The sequence below is a fragment of the Heliconius melpomene genome, chromosome 19 (genome assembly GCF_056956725.1).
Source record: "Heliconius melpomene rosina isolate 202511_hmr_F chromosome 19, ASM5695672v1, whole genome shotgun sequence".
Taxonomy (NCBI): domain Eukaryota; kingdom Metazoa; phylum Arthropoda; class Insecta; order Lepidoptera; family Nymphalidae; genus Heliconius; species Heliconius melpomene.
This window is the reverse complement of record NC_140407.1, coordinates 9,177,007-9,200,303: the sequence shown is the minus strand read 5'-3', so window position 1 is coordinate 9,200,303 and position 23,297 is coordinate 9,177,007. Positions and strand designations below refer to the sequence as shown.

The window sequence follows — 23,297 nt, the reverse complement described above, 5'->3', positions numbered from 1 at the left end:
ATATTAGTTACGTTGGCCATTTAATGTAGATCAAAACTGTCTTTTCTGTTTTTCATTTTAATAAGTACTTTAGAAGTTGTTACAATATCAAAAAATCTTTGCTGCGAAACGCGCCTCGCGACGTTATGCTTATACAAGCGAGTCCGCCGCGCCCGCCTGCCTTACACACATCGGTGGTTCAGTGGTAGAATGCTCGCCTGCCACGCGGGCAGCCCGGGTTCAATTCCCGGCCGATGCATTCTATTTAATTTTCGTCACAGGCAGCCACGTAGTACTTGCTTTTCATCAGGGACAGAATACCCTCTTCAGCACAACCACAAGCTCGAAAAAAAAAAACCCACCTGCCTTTATAGCAACGAAGATTTAGATGCGTTTGCACGTATTGGATAATTCGAGTTGAATGTATTATTTAATGTCATTTAACTATCTAAAAATAGTAATATAAATATATTTTAATAAGTACTTGAAAATATTAGTATCACAGATATAAAATTACGGTACCTACTAAAAAATTCTTGCTGTGTAAAACAATTGGAAAATCCTTACTGAAACTACATGCGGGTTGCATTAGGGTTTAATTAATTTTCACATTATCTTAAGTGCTTTGCAAACATACATTACATGAATAATCCAGTAGTAAAAGCGGGCGAAGCCGCAATAGGGTCGCTAGTATAATTATATAAATTTATTATAAATTTATTAAAATTTATATAATTATAATAATTATATATATAATTATATTTATTTATTATTAAAATTTATATAATTATAATAATTATATATATAACTAGCGGACGCGCGCAGCTTCGCTTGCGTATTTAGGGGTGAATTCTAATAAACCACGAAACATGTGTTCAATTAAATATTTAGAATCTAAATTTCAAATTTTATAATAATCGGTGGCGTTTTAAAAATTTTTCCATACAAACTTTCAACCCCTTATTTGCACCCTTAAGGGGAGAGTTCTAGAAAACTATGAAACACGTGTTCAATTAAATACTTTTAAAAATCTAAATTTCAAATTTTATAAAAATCGGTGTCGATTAAATTTTTTTTCCATACAAACTTTCAACCCCTATTTCACCCCTTTAGGGTTTAAATTTTTCAAAATCCCTTCTTAGTGGATGTCCAGTTTACGAAAGTAAACTGTTGTCCAAATTTAACGTTTCTACGCACAGCGGTTACGGCTGTGCGTACGTCTTACCTCAGTCAGTGAGGACAAGTCCTTTTATATATATAGATTATATAAATTTTATAAAAGTTTATTTACGAAAAGTGGGAAACGGAAATGTCTTAAAAGCAACGGAGTGTCTCTTAACACTAGGTTCCAATAAATTCACACATAAATATTTCATTCTTATATAAATAACATTAGTTTGACTGTTTCAATTATCAGTAATGGTTGGTTTTATTTTGTTACTTATTACAATTAAGCGCAACTTAGCATATCTTAAATAATGAGCTAGTTAGGAAGGCAGCCAAGTACCTGGCGGAACTCATTACTAGGTTAATTTAAGCATTGAAATACTAAATAACGTTATATTACTATAAACAATTTTAACCTTTATGGCTTTATCGCGTAATAGTTTAAAAAATATATTGAAATTAGTTGAGTAAATTGAATCAAGCATGACTTTTAAATTTTAAACTTATTTTTTTTACGACGTATGCTGCATGTTTAGTGAACATGTATCTAGTTATCGAATTGTCGTTCGAAATGAAGATATTTTATTAAAAATAAACAGTTTCTAATTGAATATTTTAATAAATATTTACATGACAAATATTTACTAAATTATTTACTTGAAAAAGTAACATAGTTTCTCATGTACGTAATTCTAATACTAATTACGCTTTAGTACGCTTCTTTGAATGGCTTGGGGCTTAACAAGCGATTTTAGTTCAGTTAGGTCTTTCATCGTTAGATCGTTAACGTCGAAACAATATATGATTACAATTAAATATAATCTGTATATACGAGTAATAGAGAAGAATAGGAACGATATTAATTAAATATGATTAATAAAATTTTGTATAGGCTGATCCCTAGAGTTACTTGCATAAACATGTGGAAAATATTATTCTTTAAATAAAAAATAATAGAAATATAAGAATTAATTAAAGAAATCGATATTATGTAGTATGATCCGAGTTCCGTTGTAATTTACTTTACATGAATTATTTCACCATCAAAATCTAAGAATTTTTTTCAAGAATTTTTAACTTAAGCTGTCATTATTTGCCAACAAATGTATATGAATGCGCAAAAATTGTCATAATACCAGAATTGACATCATACATATTCAACGAACGTCTCTCTTTGTTGCCGGACTCATGAAGAATTCATTTTTAATTAGCGAATGTAAATAATGTAATGAATTAATTTGTGTATAAATGTGTACTGCTTTCTGAATCATCTATTCCTTTTATATTTCTTTACTAGTTCTTAAACACGGCTTCACCTGTTTAAACTTATTGTGATATTAAAGAAAAAATCTTCATATAAATTGTAAACATATAAAAAAAACAATGTCATCTTCCAATTTAGAATGTTTTTAAAATAAGGACACAAGAACACAAGCCGAATTAAATTTTTCTCATTCGTATAACGTTGAAAAGTTTTCATTTAAAATGAATCCTGAGTACAAAAGGCTGACTGACTATTTGCGGAAATCTCTAGAATTATAAAGAAATGTCTTGCTCTTGTCGTTTCAAACTATCGTTTATTTAGGTCTGTGTAGTTTTATTGTGTTCTTAAACGGGTTTTTTTAAATATATATTTGCTTATTTAAATTGAGCGGAGAGTGTGAAGGTGCGTATCTTAACAATAGGTTCCCTCTGCCTACCATGAGATGCGTGAAGTTGTTTATTTGCATAATTCAAAACAATCTACAGATTGGCAAGTTTGTTAATTATAAAAAAAAAATATTTGGGATCAATTTTTTGAAAAAGAAAATTGACTTAAAAACTCTACTTATATGCACAAACTTAATAATTATTATTTTCATACATATAATACGTACCGTACCTATTTATCTGCTATTCAAAAGTCGTTATTTTTGTGACTCTATGTTCCTACTAGTGAGTTTATATTATTTCACCTTTATAAAGTGAAAAAGCGTTACGTAAGTATCTTAAAAATCTTCAGATTAATAATATAACAGACTTTTAAGTAAAAAATTGAATCAAGTATAATATTTATTTTTTATCTCCACGGTGTATCCCGAATGAAGCAGAGTAGGCAAAGAGAGCCAAGTGTTAAGTTACTCTGCTCCTCTCTCTGTTCTGCTCTTCCTCGAGTGGGAATTGAACCCCCTACTAACTGTTTACAGTTACACGCTTGTGCCTGGCCTGAAAGTATAATAATGAAATTTCAAATTCTAAGTAATGTTATTTTTAGTAAAAAACATTTCCCATTATGGACCAGAGAGGTTGAAAAATAACAAATTGTAATTTCATATATGAATTATTCAGTAGATGAATATACAAAAGTACCTATGTGTATTTTTAAACTATAGATATGTTGCTTTCTTATTATTTATGGAGCCTTTGTTTTTAAAATTAAATAATAAATCATACTAGAACTTCTCTTGAGCAATTTCAAGAACAAAATATATATGTATCTATCTAAATATTTTTACAAGTGTACTTAAGTTTGGTACATTGCCAAAAATGCATCATATTTTGATATTTTTGGGTCTTTAAATGAAATTAACTGAAAAAAAAAAATCGAATAGCTAATTCTCGAACAGCCAAAATTATACTAGCAAGCAAAATTTGATATATTGTTAGAAATCGGAAGCGGTTAACGTTTTAAAAAAAAATCAACCTCAGGTCCTGTCTTGGTAGAAATGCGATGTCAGAATACAGAACTTTTTTTTTAACGTCGGTTAAAAGCAAACATTGCCTGGAGTGGAAATTGAACCTACACCCGCCGTTTGCAGTCACACACTCCTATCAAAGATTTATAAATACATATAATTATTTAGACTACTATAGGACATATATAATAAGGTTTCTCACTAAATATTTACAATAGAAATTACGTTTAACACAACTGCGTAACGAGCAGGTATTTGGCACAGTTCCCAACGAGCTAAGTACTATTAAGTGCGAGTATCATCTATAGTTCAATTTTGTATTATATTTGAATGTTTATTTTTATTGAAATTAATATTTTTTATTAGCGACAGAAAAATATATATTTTTTAATATTGCTAGAATAATAGATAAGGAGTTAGAATACAGAAATAACTTTTGAATTGCAGCCGAAATGTAAAAAGTTATTGTTAACCTTTTGTTAAATTATATTGAATTTACTTTATCATATTAAGGAAAATTTGCTTGACACAATCCAAACTAAGTTTACCGTGTAGAGCAATGGACTGTAATCGATACAAATCTTAGCGATAGATATTTTTGCGTCAAAATTTGCTTAGGATACCTTTACTTTTACTATATTATACATTTTTGTTTTTTTTTGTAGATACTCAATTAGATTATATTAATTCTCACTTCAAGTTACAAGGTACATCATGTTTGCACTTGTGTCGATAAATAGAATGCTAATAGTGTTGGCGACACGCTGCTTGGCAACTTGCAACAGCTGTATAGTAAATTTAATATCATACCATGGTTTAGATTTTTCTTTATTTTAAACCTAAATTATGCAGAGAGAGATTATTTAATAATTTATATATATATACATTTCTTTTTCAGCTTCACGTACATCCCGCATAATACTGGGTGAACAAAGAGAACCTAGTGTTAAGAGATTCCGTTACACAATTTTCCCTGAATTATTGCATGCATGCATTGCATATTCAGAGGGGGGCTCAACGCCGCAGTTTGCCGTTACCAGGGCAAAGAAATGAAAATATTAATAAATAATAATTCATCCCCCGAGTGGTAATCGAACTCACACTGCGCCACGAAAGCCTCCATACAAATTATAAAAAGTTAATAGGGCATGTCTTAGTAAATTTTGATTACAAATATTCATACATATGAAGTTCTTAAGTATTTATCGTATCCATGACCCAATTCGTCACAGACGGCACGTCGACGGTACTCATTTATTCAAGTGTTTTAATCCTACGCGTTGCTATGGTTCTATTCATACAAGCTTCTATTTCTCGGAAAGGGACATTTTTCAATTTATGCATTTCTCTTTACATACACAACGTAGAAAAAGTGACGAAAGTTTCTGAAGACGAAAAACCGGTGTGAATTTCTCATTCGTAGATGGTTTTCCTTTTTAGCAAGTCCGCTTTTAGTGTTCAGTAATGCTACATCAATGTAGATTGTATGTCGACATTTTACGACTAATTACTTATGAATTTTATTTCTATGTAAGTTTTTTACTGAAAATTATAATTTAATGATAAAAGATAACAAAGCAGAGATTGTACAACACTATGAATACTTCTACTGTTTTATATAATATTGTAACGTAGATATAGGGCACTAGGGCACATTAACAAGGTAGGCAGAGGGAACCTGGAAACCTAGTTAGACACGACACTCCGTTCTCATTATAACACTTCTGTTTCCCAGTTTTGACCGAATAATGAAGGCATTGCGTGTTGAGCTTTGCCTCATTATCAGAACGAGAAAATTAAAGTATTATTTTTTAATTTTCTCAACTGGGAATCGAGCCCACAACCTGTCACGTTTACAGCCCCACGCTTGTGGGGCCACTACTAGCTTCACTTACGTTACATAAATATAATACATACCTATTACTTTTCTCTCTCTTTGTATAGGTTCCCATGTATTACCTATTACGAACTCTGCGCATAGCTTCAGGCGTAACCAATATGATCGTAAATTAAATTTATTGTTGCTCCACCTCCTTTATGTTCCCCCATTATATCGGCGCGCGTCAAAATCTTTAATTCCATCCTGGAGGCATACTTGAATCAGAGTGAAATTTTCGTAGCTTTGAATTGTGAATTGAATTTTTTTCTCTAAATCATATTATGGAATCACCATCAGCTGTTCATAAATATAGAAAATTGATTTTAAGTTCAGCTATCGAAAGTCTGTTTACTTATTTACGCGAACTCGGTGATTTCATAAGATGAAGTTTACCTAATGATAAGTTATGATTTTTTTACTCAGCTTATCTTGGAATATTTTGTATGATTTTTTTCTGTGTATTTATATTTTTCAGCTTCACGCTGTATCATGCAAATAGCAGGATAGGCAGAGGAAAGATAGTGCTAAGACATTCCGCTCTCCATTTTTCGCTGAATTCTGGAGGAATTGCGTGTTGAGTGGAGGAATTCAACGCCGCGTTTTGCCTTGACATCAGAGCGAAGAAATGAAAATATTAAATATGTAATTTCCTAGAGTGGGAATTGAACCCACAACCTGTCGCGTTTACAGTCACAGGCTTGTGCCACTGCTCGACCACTGGCCACTAACTGGCCTCTGTATTTAAATTGTTTGACCACAATTAAATTAGCCCAATATAAATATGTCTCTATTAGATTAGAATCTACACGTAATAGGCTTATGACGTCATAAACTGGTAACGAATAACGTAAAAATATTACATGAAGTACAATTTAATATGTTTTTCCAGAACAATATCGACATAAAAAGGCTTATTGTCGGCCGGCGTAGTTATTAAAAATAAAATTTACAACCAATAAAGTGATGTCATACGCGGTCCGTTTAATCTCTAGAGTTGACTGGATATATTTTTGCGAGATTACATTCAGTTCAGATTATATTAAAAAATCTGTTTAATTGTAGATAAAATTTTTCAAATATATGTAGGTACCTATATATTCTTTTAGTGTATTAGAGCGTATTTATGATATGCACTACTATGTCTTAGGTGTTATTAATATAACAATTATTTATATGATAAAAAAAACAACACAAAAAATAATATATAGAGAAATATATACCTATGTAATCTTTGTATGCTTTACGCATCTTCGTATATAAGGAAGAAGAAGAAAAGAGAAAACTCAGTGCCGTTTTCCTCTTTCCGTCCGATTTCAAGAAATAAGCTATGGCAAAATCTACGAGTATGGTAATCGTAGATTTTCACATAGGTTTATTAAATTTCATTTAGTTAGAAAGTTATATAGAAAGTCAAATATTTTATGTTTTCACTTTGTAATCTGTGGCTATAGCCATCGATCGAAAAAAAAAATAAATAGTCCAAAACTTATTTAAAAAGACAAACTTACTGCCATTAATTAAATACATTTTTATTTAATAAAGAAACAATTATGGTAAAAATTATTGGTTTCAATATACGGCACCGCTGAAATATTGTAAAATATGTTTAACTGAGTTATGAGGCAGTTCTCGTAAAAGAATCGTTGTTGCAATTTTTATTGGTTGTATAAAAATATTATATGTATGTCAGTTTTGTAATATGTAATTTGTACGATTTATAGCTCTTTGTGTTTTAAACTATATGGAAATATTGCAATTTCAGGCCGGGATATTCCTTCCTAAAATTATATTTTTTTTGAATTTTGCAATATCTATGTCCTTCTATTCTCATATAGGTAAATAACTAAATTGAACATAATAACTAAATTGAACATAAATTTTAAAGAAACATAATAATTTTGAACTAAATAACTAAAATCTAAAAAAAACACACAAAACTGTAAACATCATCATCTATCTTCATCTTATTTATTCATTGAGGCCATTGGCATGAGCTTAATTGTGATACCTCTGCTGTAAGTTGGTAAAGAGTCGGCTATTCTACCGATTCTAGATGATAGTGCAGTAGCAGATCAAGACTGTGTATTTAGTTTATATGTGTAGGCAAAGACCAGTGAAAATTCTTCATTCTTCATCTTCAAATCATGGCATGGCTGACTTAAAACAGATTCAGATACCAATTTCAGCTTCAGCTTCACGCTGTATTCCGCACACAGCAGGGTAGGTAGAGGGCACGTAGAGTTAAGACACTCCATTCCACACTTTCCGTAGAATTCTGGAGGCATTGCGTGTTGAATGGCGGAACTTAACGCCGCTCTTGCCCTCGACACCACAGCAAAGATCATTTATTTACATTTATATTGTAATACAATATAAATATTTTATTTCCTCGAGTGGGGATCGAACTCATAACCGTCGCGTTACAGTCACACCCTTCTGCGCCACGAGGGCCTCAATACTAATATATGCATATACTAATTTACTGTACCTAAAACTAATACTGTGATATATATATATATATATATATATATATATATATATATATATAAATGTATCACTCGTATATATATACGAGTGATACATTTTGCGCCATACTATACTTGTGAGTTCAATTACAAGATCTCGTCGTCCCTGAACTTGACTATACTCCATAGTAAGAGCCTAATACGACCCTTGCAATAATTTAGAGGGACATTAACGTAAATGTGAACAGTTTGAGGCGCTTGCAGAGGTATTATGCAAATAAAATGTGCACAACGAAGCCGTTGGATTTAGTAACGTTATGCTAATCTTGTGTGTGAGTTTGGGCATATAGCACATACTTATACATATATTATTAAGAAAGTATCTTGAATTTATAACGACTTTACAAAATAGAATAAAGAATGGAAACCACACTTTTAACTACTCTATAAAAGGCTAATACAATTTTGATGATTTTAACAAATTTCCGCTACCCAAAGATAATGAAATAGAATTATCGTTTCGCAAGAGAGAATATTATTTTTGATTTTTTTAATGTTATTAAAAAAAAACTTAGGAAAGAAAAAATAGTAATTCAGAAAACGTATAAAAAATTTTACTGAGCGGGATTATTAACGGCATAAAAGTAGCTTGTAATGGTTCGTATAAAATACACAGCTGTTTAACTTGGCTGGACAGGCTGGCGTGGTTCTTGATAGAAGTTTTTTTTAATATATTTTTGACTACAAAAATATATTAAAATACATGTGGCATATAACGCTTGTTAAAATGTTTAAATCCACACAAACATTTCAACTTTATTTAACTATCGCTTTGCGGAAAGTTAGTTGATGAGAGCGGAATCGTGGGGCGGTATTATATACGATATACATTTCGTTTTATTATAATATAAAAAAAGATTTTTTTTTATTAAAAGTGATTAATGGACAATATCTTTAAAATGACACTGTTATTAAAATCCGTATGTATTTTAGATTAGTAAATAAATATTAATGTAGTTCTAGCAGGCCAAACCGCGAACCGGTTGTTAGTGTATAAAATTTTTGAGTTTTTAACTATGTAAATGTATTGAAAATAAAAGAAAGAATGAAACACCTTAACGTTTAAGCATAAAACATGTATCGTCATATTTTTCCAACACAAATTGAACGATAAATAAGATAGGAAGCCCAAATAAACAGTAAAATCTAATATTCGTTTCAAAATTTAGTTGGGAACTTTCTCAGTGTGTTGGTATTTTGCCAGAGAATTTAGATTGAGATATTTTATAGTAAGAGGTTCACGAGGGTAGGCACCTCCCTCATAACGTCTAAGAGTGAAATCAAATTTTTCCTCGTTGCGTGCCGTAACAATCATACCTTTATTTGAGCCCGCAATCGTAGTGGAGCCTGCCACGAGATGATAACAGGATGAAACCATAAAATCGACTTGGAGGTGAAACTGCGACAATTTCAAAATGATATCCAGCAAATTTTAGATAATAACATCTACATAGAATTTTATGAATCTTTCAGAATATAATTTAAACCTTTTTCATTAACATAGGTAGGCTTCTTTAATAAGAAGACGAGACGAACATAACAATTCATTTATAAGTATCCGATGTTCAAGTGCCTAATTAACTTGTAGATACAGAATACAGTTTCATGTTTAATTAATGAAAACATTTTTATAAATAAATCATAATAAGTTTCTATTTTGCAAGAAGAAGTCATAGAAATGTAGGATATTAAGAAAAGCTTTTAAACTTAAATATATAATGTTAAAAAAAAAATTAGGATTTATTCATTGATAATAATTTAACGTGTATTTCAATAATACCATTATGAAAATCGAATTAAATGTTAAGTTCATATATCGCGTTATATAAGTGGCCTTAATAAATTGCACAATTGGTACAGTGTCTAAGTCATAATAACAGGTTAACATTAGTATACGAATTTAAACTATTTATTATTTACGAGTATGTCAAAGATTTTAAGGAATAATTTGGGGTTCTTATACCTAAATTATAGATTTTTTTTATTATTTTAAGATTTACTATTGAAGAATGCAAAAACATATTATATAAAGAACTGTGGAACATAAGCAGTGTATATTTTCATTTCTGTAATATACAAAATAGATTTCGATGTCAAGTGACGTTGCAGCCACGTCGACCTATCAAAATATCAAGTGAGTTACAGTTGTGAATGTGATATGACTACCAGAAATTACAATATACTGATTTAACGTTGGTTGTAGGTTCGATATCAACTTCAACACAAAGTGCGGCGTTGAATTCCGCCACTGAATATATCATATTACATTTTTGTCTTTATTTTTTAACGATTAAATTATTATTCTGTCTGCTTAATAATAATTATTTCAATAAACATTTATACAAAAATATAAAACATTACGTTTAAGTGCTAATAGGTACTAAGCAAATTCGTTTCAATTCAGGCGTAGTCGGTCTAGAGATTAGTCTCTCTTTAAAATTCAAGTAAATTTCAACTCAGCAAGTAGTTTTGAAATTCAATATTAAAGTGTTTTTAAATATACAGTGTTATTCAGCACTTTGTAATGTTATAAAACATCAAAAACAAAAAAAAACTTATATTAAACGTATAAAAATTCTAACGTAGCAGAATTGGAATCCGTGCATCTCCAAGCGAACCGTCCACGCCCCTGACCACTAAGCCGTTCATATACCAAATATCATATAAACGAAAAATATGATAAAAATATTCTACTTTGGATGACTCGGTTTAAATAAAAAAAGTTATTTAAAAAAACAAACATATGTTTACAGTTCAATATGGAGATGTAATATATAATTAAAAATGAGTTAATTATATATACTATGATTTATCCTTTAAAAAGTTCGTCAATTTTCAATATCTTTATTACAAAACTTTTATTGAAATACGAGTATGTCAAATGTACAAACAAAAGAAGCATTTATAATAATAAATCTATATTCTAAGACGTCGTAAGTATAAATTAAATGCTTTTAGGTAGATTCATATCCTTTTCAAGTTGAAGAAAAGTTGATGGTGCGTAATATAATTTGCGAAACAAAATCAAAGAAACGTCAATTCCTTGCCCTGTTTGAATCAGATTCCATGGGCATGTAATCAAAGATTTGATGTATTGCAAGACAGAATCCCCAATGAAGGAAATTTTCTATTAAATAAAATCACTTTTGTCGTGAACGTTTGAATTTTGAGAGATTGAGAGACTGAGATTTAATGTTGTATATATTTTTTATTCGTTGTATGTAGACTGTAAACACGACGGTTGTGATAAATATTTTTAATAAAACCAAGACGTCAATAAAAAGACCACATTAGAAAGATATTCTTACATTATTCTTAATTTCTCTTTATAACAAATAGATAAAAATATGCGACATAATTTTAATAATTCGATCGAAATTACTTGGAAGCCTAAGGTTTCTAATTGAACTCATAAATTTTGTTGATTTCACATTTATACAGTACAGACGGCTTCTATACCGCACTACAGTGGGGCAACTATCCATATAGTAAGTCTAATCCCCAAAACAAGAGTTCTATGAAAAGCTAAATTCTGCCAAATGTGTAATTGAATAGTCACAAAAAAGCCCTAATTTACCTTAGTTAGTTCTAATACAAGTGTAATACTCGTAGTTACTACAAAATACAACATATATTTAAGACAAATAACATGCTGTTATTGTCGAAAAGAAAACTTGAAAATAATATTGTGTGCAACAAATATAACAGAAACCAAGCTTTCTATTTAAAGAATTTCTCATAACTAGCGCATTCCACAAATAAGCAATCTTTTATATAGCAAGATTGAAAAATATCTTATTGGCAGACAATACTAAGAAAGGCGGTACACTTTTATATTTTAAAAACGTCAAATACTCGTATGCACTTTTTACTTAAAACATAATATATCTATTTTTTTTTCATATTGTTAACATAGCTGCGTAGTGCTGTACATAAAGTGCAAAGTAAAACTAGAAGAATGTAGAATTTATTAAGCACAAATAAAGAAGTAAGTAGAGTGCCCCATTTTAATAATAGCTAATAGAAAATAAACTTGTCTCATAGTAACAAAAAGAATGTAGTAAATAGTCAGCCAAGTAAATGGATATAATGAGTGAGATTACCTCGGGGCGTGCGGGCGTTTAATAAAGGTAATGTGCGAAAGGATTCTGTCAATATATTGGATTTTAATGAAAATTTCTTCGATCCTCTATATACTGTACTTTACTGTATAATTGATTGAAGGAAAATTTCCATATATTCCTAAACATTGACGTAAAATCCATATATGTAAATATATAGTATAATAAAATAATTATTTAGACAATAAACGAAAAAATAATTTATTTAGATTTAACCCGCGCATCATTGTGGCTACTAAACAGAACTTAACCGTTTTCTATTAGGGAAATAGGTAATAATTCATATTATTTATTTAAATAAATATTCAATATATAGTTTTTCTTTTTTTTTCAGCTACACGCTGTATCCCGCATCTAGTAGGATCGACAGAAGGAGTCTAGTGCTTAGACAGTCTGCTACAGACTTTCCGCCGAATTATGTAAGCATAGCGTGTTAAGTGGCGGAACTTAACGTCTCGCTTTACCTCGATACCAGAGCGAAGAAACGAAAATATAAATTTAAATAAATATTTCGTTATATTCTTCAAGTGGGGATCGACCCCACAACCAATCACGTTCAAACTTTGTGCCCCTGCGCCATGACTGGCCTCGTTTATATTATTCTTATAAAATAATTTATTATTTTGTTAGAATAAAATAATCGAAAAATTTACTTTTGTTCATAATAGGTGGTTTACATTTAAATTTAAAAGGAACCAACCTGCTGTAAAATACTGTAAATCTTTACAAACATTTGAAAGAAGTAAATATATACGTTTTGCAAGTATCTGGGACATTCATGTACATACTCGTTTATGAATAGGGCTTTAGAAATGACCGGAAGAGTGGCTCCGAGGACTTTTTAAAGCTATTTTTATGGTCCAACTATTTTAATGTTATTCGTATATTTGAATATACTTGTATATTCAAGTGAACTTTAGTCTCTACTTAGTTATATCATAATTTTGTTTTCCTACTATAACAATCATTTTCACTTACAAATAAAAATAAGAGGGATCTTTTGACATCTTTTTAGCGTTTTTTAAACATTTTTTCTTTAAAGTATTTTTTGAGAAAATGTGTGAATGGGATTTGAACGCTGCCACTGAACGCCGCTTGGACGCTTGCTTGGAATTTTCTTGAAATAGCAAGATAAAAAAAACAAATATAGCCCCAAAATACACTAATAAAAACAGCTTCACGTTATATCCCGCACACAGCAGGGTAGGCAGTGGGAACCTAATGTTAAGACATCCCGTTCCCCACTTTCTGTTGAATTCTGGAGGCTTGGCGTGTTAAGTGGCAGAACTAAACGCCGCGCGTTGCCTCAACACCAGAGCGAAGAAATGAAAATATAAACGTAAATATATAACATAAAAACAGATTCCATTGAATTCTAGTATAATTTATATCGAGTTCTAAATAGATTAGTTCTGTGAATGACGTTAAATACTCGGCCGATTTAAGCTCGCGTTGGCAGTGACTGCAGCAGCTGTCTAATTTGTTGCACTTGCATACATAAATTAGCCGCGTCAAGTTCAGCTCGCTCTAATCACTAATAATGTTTTATACTACGATCGTTCTCTAATTAACGAGATGAGTATGCTCTTTGATTTTTTTGATGATTATTATTATCTATCTATCTATCTATATATATATACTAGCGGACGCGCGCAGCTTCGCTTGCGTATTTAGGGGTGAATTCTAAAAAACCACGAAACATGTGTTCAATGAAATATTTTTAAGAGTCTAAATATCAAATTTTATAAAAATCGGTAGCGATTTAAGAATTTACCATACCCATACAAACTTTCAACCCCTTATTTGCACCCTTAGGGGGTGAATTCTAGAAAACCATGTAAAATGTGTTTAATTATATACGTTTAAGAGTCTGAATTTCAAATTTTATAAAAATTGGTGACGATTTAAAAAAAACCTATACAAACTTTCAACCCCTTATTTGCACCCTTAGGGGAAGAATTCAAGAAAACGATGAAACACGTGTTCAATTAAATACTTTTAAAAATCTAAATTTCAAATTTTATAAAAATCGGTGGCGATTTAAATTTAATTCCATACAAACTTTCAACCCCTATTTCGCCCCTTTAGGGTTGAAATTTTTCAAAATCCCTTCTTAGTGGATGTCCAGATTACAAAAGTAAACATCTGTCCAAATTTCACGTTTCTACCATGAGCGGTTACGGCTGTGCGTGCGTCTTACCTCAGTCAGTGAGGACAAGTCCTTTTATATACATAGTTATCTATATATATAAAATCGAAAGGTCACTCACTCATCACGAAATCTCAGAAACTACATGTGCTAGGAATCTGAAATTTTGCATAGGAGTTATTTATAGGACGTAGGTGCTTGCTAAGACGGGAATTTGCAATATTCGACTTCTAAGGGGTGGTTTTTGGGGTCGAAAGTTTGTATGAAACTTCGTTACTACAAATGCTAGAAGTCTCAAATTTTTCGTAGATGTCACTAGGACGTAGCCATGGAGACAGAAATTAATAATAACATATTTTACGCGGGTAAAACCGCGAGCGGGCCGCTAGTAATATATTATATTGTTATTTTAATTTTCTTTCTCTTTATAAGAGAAAGTGCAGTAAAGTGAGTATCTCATTGGACGTGGTGAGAGGCGGAGAGAGTAATTTCCACTTACCATGATATATGTGTAAGGACGTCGTGGCGCAGGGTCACAAGGCTGTGACCATAACGCGACGGTTGTGGGTTCGCTTCTCACTCGAGGGAATGATGTATTATTTTTTAAAAAAAGGAAAATGGGGACCGGAGTGAGAGAAAAAATTATATATAAAAAATACATATATACAAAACTTCATAGATAGATTCCTAAGCTAAAATTCCTAAATTTCCTTAATTTTATATAAGCTTTACTAAAGTATTTATTAATTTAATGAACTAAACGCTAGCCATATTAGCATATTAATAACAATGTACCGCACTTTACACACTAGACCATTAAGCGTCGTAGAGCGTTGACTATATTCTGCTATCACTGCGCTATTTAACAGAATTTCATATTGCTATGAAATTTCTGGAGGAGTCACTTACAAAATAAATAAATATATATATATATATATAAAAGAGTTTGAAAGTCTGTTTACACGGTTGTCAAGGGTAGAGGCGGAAAATGATCATTAATTCAACAGCTTGTTGAAAGCAAAGTGTTCTTGCCGCACCAATTAGTAGTCCTGGCAAGTTAACATTCAGGTTTTTTAAATATTTATGTTAGTTTTAGAAACTGTTTAGTTAAAAAGAACAGAATTTTAACAAAAAAGACCGAAGCTCTAGACGTATATATAAATACCTAATGTATATAATAAAAACATTACATAATTGATGTTGGAATATAAATTAATATTTAATTTATTAAACTAAATGTCACACAATCTATGAAGTATGTACAAGGTCAGTCTACGTTTTCCTGGTTGTATATTATACCATACAACCAGGATAACAGCGGAGAGAAAGAGAAGATTTTAACAGAACGTTGAAAAAATAGAATAAATAAATTTATTTGATGCGCCGTGTTTTCCTTCAAATAAAAAAGAAAGTTTAATTGATGTTTCAGAATAGAAATATAAATGAAAGAAATATATTATATAATTTAAAAATTCTGTCCCAAGTTTTTGGGCGTAGTATAAGTCTCTTAACAAGTACACGAGAGCGAGTCTACATTTACATGGAAATGAGGAAATTGTGAACCAAACTTTGTAGTTAAGCTGTCCACACCTAGACATACTCGTACAAAATTAAATTATAAACTTCCAGTGCTCATATTGCTATATTAAATTAAACTTTTGCTTTATACGTTAGAACACCCCGAGAAATAGATAACTTTGTTTCATGCAAAAAGCTTCAAAAACATTAAAAAAAAAAACGGTTGAGTGTGAGTTGGACTCGCCCACCGAGGGTTCCGCACCAATTTTAGCATTGTGGGTCAATGATTGTAGGCGTATTCACACATTTTGTATGAAATGAACTACATTTATATCTATGTAATGCTTATATATGTAATTTAAATATAAATTCCTATTTTGCGTCATTTTTCCTTTATTTGTACTGTAAGTCCTCACTTTTTGCCATATTTCATAACTGTGAGTTTACAAGAAATAGCCTATTGATGTATTACCAGTTGTCTTACTAAGTATTATGTAACTTTTCCTTTTACTTAACAATAAGCCCTCTAAAATAGTTATCAAGACTGAAAGAGACAAAGAATCAAATTATTCACCAAAATCGAACCTATAAAAGAAACAAGTCTAGAATTTTGAGATAAGCTGAAGTTTACTGATGAAATAAATATATATAAAGATACAAGGAAATAATGAGCAAGATTAACTCGGGCCACGCGGGGCGTGTAATAAAGAAGAAGCGTTAAACTGTGAGTTGCGATAAATTGGACTATAAAGTCTTATTCACAGGGACGATTAGGTATACGATTTAGTTGAAAAAGTAGTAAAGTTTTAATTGATTTCTACATTTAAAAAATAACATAATTACTAGGTTCCTAAGCTCTCTCCGCTTATTGCTATTTATATTAATTGTATTTAAAACTAGCGTCCCACTCGTGAATTTACTCGCGTGAACTACACAATTGCTTATTTGTTAACTTGAATGGCTTTGGTGATCTAATAAATTGATAATAAGCAATTTAGTCAAACAAAATACGTTTTATGATTTTCTTATTTATGAACCAATTAAAATAAAAGAAACACTAAATCTTAAGGAAACTTTACCAAAATACAATAGTCAAAGTGATTAGCGCACAAATGCACAAACAATCATACAAAATTAGAAAAGAGGCTAAAAAGTTTGGGAAACTAGAAATTCTATTACAAATGCTAGATTCTATTACAAGTGCTAGTACAATAGAAGAAATGTATGAAGAATTTACAAAATACAAATATTGAAATGCTCATATTCACTGCATTAATAGAAAAAGAAATAATTTAAAACCTGTCTCTAACAGAGGCAATGTAGTAAATTCCTTGGTAATTTAAAACCTGTCACTTAGTAACGGAAGCAATGTAGTAATAGCCAAGTAAATGGACATAGGAGCATAATAAGTAAGATTAGCTTCCAGCGTGAGAAACTGAGAACGTTTAATAAAGGGATGTGTTAAAGGAGAGTATCAATATTTGATTATAATGAAAATTTTAATATATATCTAAAGATATGTAACCAATATCGTTTGTACAACTCGAACAAAAACACGGCAGGGTCAATTTTAAGGTTCAGTTTAATTTTTAAGATGATCATTCGGATTTTAATTTAGAAAAGAGACCTAAAAATATTTTGCAACTGTGTATAAAAAATATTAATTAAAAAATCTTCACAAAACATCCTAAACTAAATCTTGCGTGCTTGTCTCAAAAACGGCTTATATAATTTAGGTACAATTTTCACTATTTTATTTTATTTATTTAAGTTACAGTGTTTACCTTTGGTAAATCGGTTCATAAATATAAACATTTATCTAAATATATAAAATATTTACATCGAATAATTTGCTTTAAAATATAAATGTGTTGATTTAGCTGGGTTTTAAATTTTCAATGTAGGTATTGATATTGTCTTTAAAGTGATAATGTTATTAAAACTCAATATTAATTAATTAGTGTAAAGTTCTGTGGTGTAAACGAGCAAAACCGCTAGTACTAAATATACGCCATAAATCCGGCTTAAGAGTTTAATTTATATTATTTGGTAAACATGTACACTAAAAGTGAATTATTTTATTTATTCTAAGTACTTTAAATTGTTTTATAGGACATAAAGCCCGAGCTTACTGAATGAGATTAAACTATCGTCTAATGCAGTAAGCGATGTGTCTTATGCAAGCAGTTTCTATACGATTCATTGATTCTATAAACAATTTGCAATTCTTTTTAAAATCAATTGCTTTTTATTTGGAACAGAAGTTATCTATTTATTAAATTCGTCTAGAGAAACATTTCTAGAAAACTTTACATGTTATACTTTACATGTTATTTATAATGTTCTGTTAGCTTCATACTTAATCTCTATCGGGGTAGTATATTAAAAATCAATATTCGCATTAATATTGTCATCGTCGTTATATAACATTTTATTATAATTAATTTTATAACAATATATTAACAGGATAGAGTCGATAAAACAAATTCAATTTTAGAAATGCTTGGGCGGGTCGCAAACGGCGTTTTGCTCATCCTTGATTTAGACGAACTTACTCGTATAAGCACTGAGTATACAAATTTATACTAGAACAACAAAAATCAAGAAAAGTAAAATATATAAAAAAGGAAAATAAATATGTAATGGATCCATTTGAAGAATTTATCTGATTTACTCGTATCAGAGTCGCTACGTCGATAAATTCTATATACGAGTGTAGTCTCTAATACCCCGAATGCCCTCGTTCAAGTAGCACTTTAACGTCTTAACGCCCAAGACATTTTCATTGAACGTCCTTTGTAAGAAGAATGAGACATGAGGATAAAAAAGAAATATGTTTCTACTTAACTAGTACTAATCTAATAATGTATAACATAAATTTATTACATTTTATTTATAACAAAAAGCAGAGTAGGCAGAGGGAACCTGGGAACCTAATGTTGAGATACTCCGTTCTCATTAACTAGAAATTAACAAATTATATTATTTATCTTGTTATATGTCTAACTAACGAAACCTCCCCCTAATTTAAGATAACATTTTGTGCTAAATATTTTCTTATTCCCATGTATCACGCATTTAGTAAGGTAGTGGCAACCTCGTGTTAAGATACTCCATTTCCTACTTTCCGCCGAATTTTCGAGGCATTTGCGTGTTGAGTGGCGAAACTTACACTACGTTTTTGCCTTCTTAGCAGAGCGAAGAAATGAAAATATTAATAAATAAAAAAATATTTCCCGAGTGGGAATCGAACCCCAACCGTCGCGTTTATAGTCACACGCTTATACCACTTCGCCACGATGGCCTCAATAATTGTTGTGCGTACTGTTCTAATTACCTAGTACTACTTCACTTACTCAAAAACGAAGTCTTATTATTTTTTCCCAATTTTAATAATTGTATGCTTACACACTTCGCGCCATAATATCTAAATTGACATACAATTTTAATTTGACAAGTTTATAAACAACAATAGAAAATATGTTTCTCACATATTATAAAAACATAATGATATTCATAATTTTTATAAAAATGCTATAATTTTACGCTTGACGTTTACTCTTAATGATACTTTGATATACAACGGGTATAAAAGTCTTGTACAGCAGTTGCGAATTAAATTGTATCTCTGTAGCCATGTACCGTTTTGTATCATTATTTGTTTCTTTTATATTATTGGTGAGTTATAAATATATATATGTATTGAAAAATATATTATAACTTCAACTTTGAATATTTGATTATTTTTATGGTTTCGTACTTAAAAAGGAAAGAACGGAGCCCTTATAGGATCACTTTGTGGTCTGTCCGGCCGTTTGTCGAGACACTTTTTCTTAGGAACGCGTGGAGTATATAAGTCTCAGAAATATTTAAGTCTACTGTGCTTTGGAGCTGCGAAAAAAAACAAACTTCTCAGCCAACGTAATCAAAAGATACAACCCTTTATGACGCAAAATTCCGTTCCGCACTTCCGTTTTTTCCTTTCGAAGTATGGAACCCTAAATATATATTTTTATAATTACAAGCTTATTATTTATTTAAAAATATACTAAAAAAACAACGTAAATAATGAAAATATATATTATATTTAAATAAATATTTTTTGTGTATAAACAAATAAATTAATTTTATTCAACAGGTGAAAGCTCAAGACAGCCAAGATATAATGAGATGTAAGAATATGGGTAGCGTACGTACCTATTATTTCTCTAAGGTTTCATCGGTTACTTTTTTATTAGTTGCAAAACAATTAATTGATATTATAATTAATTTACAGTACGGAGAAGAATGTTGCAAATATGAAATAAGTGAAGAGTCTAAGGAATCGTATGATGAATGCCTAAAAAAAACCCATAGCATAGAATCTGTAAGTAAAAATTTTTAAAAATATTTGCAATATATGTAACGTACAAATTTTGAAACTCTGCCTTTTCACATATAACTTTAGCAAACAACGCTACATATACATGTAACAGTATGCACCTTGAGTATGTAAAAAAATTAAAATATAACTTAATATAATTACCTCTAAATCTCTAAAAGATTTTCAGTTACGACCACAACGATAAAATATTTTAACCAGACTTACACTAGATATAACAAGCAAAAGCATTTTTCCATAAATAATATTATTAAAGGTGTTCGGGAAATCAGTTACAATATGCCATACACAACATCCCTATACGAAGACGAATTCCCATTTTCGCTACCGTCCAAGCGCATGCATATAAATTCTAAAGGTATTAGGCCCACTATCTTACCTAGCAGACTTAGGACTCAGGAAATAAATCCGAAAAGTCTTACAATTTTATCGTTGTTAGCTCCTTTTCAAAGATAACCAAGACAAAATCAAAGCTGTTCTCAATCTATGCAATGAAATCATGTCCTTAACATATTCAAATACAAAATATTCTTTATTCAAATAGGCAATTATTATAAGCACTTTTGAATCATTGAATGTACATATGAACAAAAGGACCTACCACCGGTTCGGAAGGCAGTTCTGCTGAGAAGAGCCGGCAAGAAACTCAACAGTTGCTCTTTTCAAAATCAATGGTACAATCTATTACATTAGCTGTCAGCTATCCTGCATTACATTAAATAGACATTAATTCCATACATGTTTATCCTCTAAATATTCTTGAACAGTGTAATAAGCTATATTAACACATTTAATATTTTTACCTGATATGATTTAATTACAGCAGTTACTGCAACATTTAATTTTATAAAGTAAAATATTCATAATTGGCGAGTTATTGATTTAAAACTATGTCGATGTATGCAAATATATTCTACAGCCTTACGGCTAGTGCCAATCGAGTCCGAGCACTTTTAATTAAATTGATTAGTTGGTTAAATGCTTTAGTATTTCCGTAGCAGGGTGAAATTTTGTTTCCTATATTTAATTTTTTTTTATATTTTACAGTAACCTATTTCTTTTTAAAAAGCCTATTTAATATTATTTATGTTAAATACTTGTAGAGTCCATAAGTTTTTTTTTTTAGCTCCACACTTTATCACATATTTAGCGGGTTCACTTAACACTAGGTTCCCTAAGATGTACAAAGAGATCTACAAAGGGAACCTAGTGTTAAAACACTACGTTCTCTACTTTCCGTCCAATTTTCGAGATTTAGACTTAACACTCTTTGTGTTATGAAGTGAAAGAAAGGCAGGGTAGGCAGAGGGAACCCAGTGTTAAGACACTCCGTTCCCCACTTTCTGCCGAATTCTGGAGGCATTGCGTGTTGAAGGGCAGAACTCAACGCCGCGCTTTGCCTCGACACCAGAGCGAAGAAGTGGAAATATAAACGTAAATATATATTTGACTTCCTCGAGTGGGAATCGAACCCGCAACCGTCGCGTTACAGTCACACCCTTGTGTCACCACGGCCTCACAGAAAATTTAAATAGTAATTAGAAAGGGGAAAAACTATTTAGTGAAAATATTTTAGTTAAAATGAAATTTTGTGCCATAAACGAGATTAAATTCTAAATAATTACAACTAGAATATAGAATAGTCTATGCTTCGGTAAAATGTTGAGTAAATATGCTTTTGCAGAACACAATTATATTCAATAGTAGGCAATATAAAATGATTTATATTGAAATGAAAATTTTTCTTAACAATTAACATTAAGTATATTTTTGACTCTGCTTTAATCTCCTTTCAGTGCGATTTTCACGTCTGCTTAGGAAAAGCGGATGGATTTTTAAGACCCAACGGGACATTCGATAAAATTGCCTTAGAGGAGCTACTGGATAAGGATTTCGAAAAGGACACGAAAGTGTCGGATGTTCTCAAAGAGAAGTGCCTGAGCGAGGACTTGGACGCTTATATACAAGAGGATCCTTGCTATTTAAAGGAACTTGGCAACTGCTTGGGTTTTTATGCTATGTTGGTGAGAACTTTTGTGTGATTTATTATAGAACAACTGGGACGTCCAAGGGTGACTCCTCAGGGGGTGAACCAATATCGTGTTGAAGTAGAACAGTGTCAGATTGTGAGCGCGTTAGTTGTGAGTTTGATTCCCAAATAGATAATTATATTTAATTTTTTTGCGCATTTTGGTAAAACAAAGCGTTCTGGTTTGGTAAGCAAGAGCTTTTTTCATTCTGTCCTATAACCCTAAAATCATTAGTCAATCTATTTTCTTAGAAGAGAATAGATTGTTTAATGATTTTTGAGCCAAGTATATTATAATACAAGTATATAGATAATAAAATCCTCCATACTAGCAAAGTCGCGGTCGGTACACTAATGACTACTAAAAGGAAATATTCATTGAAACTAAACTAATCCTCGTCCTAGAAATAATGATGTGAATGTTTTTTTTTAATTTTTATATTTCAGTCTTGCAAAAATTGGAACGAAAGCGATGAATGCAAGAAAGTTAAAACCGAACTCGAGAAGTGCCAGAAAATATTGCCCTAATTTATTTGAAGCTTTTTGCGCCTTCACTAACTTATATAGTAGAATAGCTTTACACTTACTTATATTTCTATATTAATATATTAATCATCTTAAAATATATTATATTATACACACTGTATTATTAATTACCTGTTTTATTCATTTTTATACATATAATAAAATAAATATTGTATTACAATATATAGAAATCTTACAGAAATAGGTATAAAACAAGCAATACTGTAATTGAATTATTTAAATATCCGCCTAAGCCAGAGCAAATGTTATTTAGTTAGGTATAAGCGTTGAAGCTAATATCTTACAATGAAATTTACTTCATAAACCTAAATAATGTATTCTACAATAG

At 30.7% G+C, this 23,297-nt stretch overlaps 1 protein-coding gene across 1 annotated transcript; it reads left to right on the top strand.

Moving 5' to 3' along the window:
• The first annotated feature begins 19,597 nt into the window (after positions 1-19,597).
• Positions 19,598-23,062, top strand: LOC146528642 (uncharacterized). Its single transcript, XM_085203573.1, has 5 exons — positions 19,598-19,691; positions 20,152-20,202; positions 20,290-20,379; positions 22,191-22,418; positions 22,871-23,062. Exons 1-5 carry the CDS (start codon positions 19,650-19,652, stop codon positions 22,949-22,951), a joined length of 492 nt encoding a protein of 163 aa, XP_085059699.1. The 5' UTR covers positions 19,598-19,649; the 3' UTR covers positions 22,952-23,062.
• The last annotated feature ends 235 nt before the right edge of the window (positions 23,063-23,297 follow it).

What these genes read in the sequence shown, in the direction of transcription:
- LOC146528642 (XM_085203573.1), top strand. Translation starts at nt 19,650, where the DNA reads ATGTACCGTTTTGTATCATTATTTGTTTCTTTTATATTATTG. An exon ending in AAACCCATAGCATAGAATCT is followed by an intron (nt 20,380 to 22,190) that starts GTAAGTAAAAAT and finishes ATCTCCTTTCAG; the next exon opens with TGCGATTTTCACGTCTGCTT. An exon ending in TGGGTTTTTATGCTATGTTG is followed by an intron (nt 22,419 to 22,870) that starts GTGAGAACTTTT and finishes TTTATATTTCAG; the next exon opens with TCTTGCAAAAATTGGAACGA.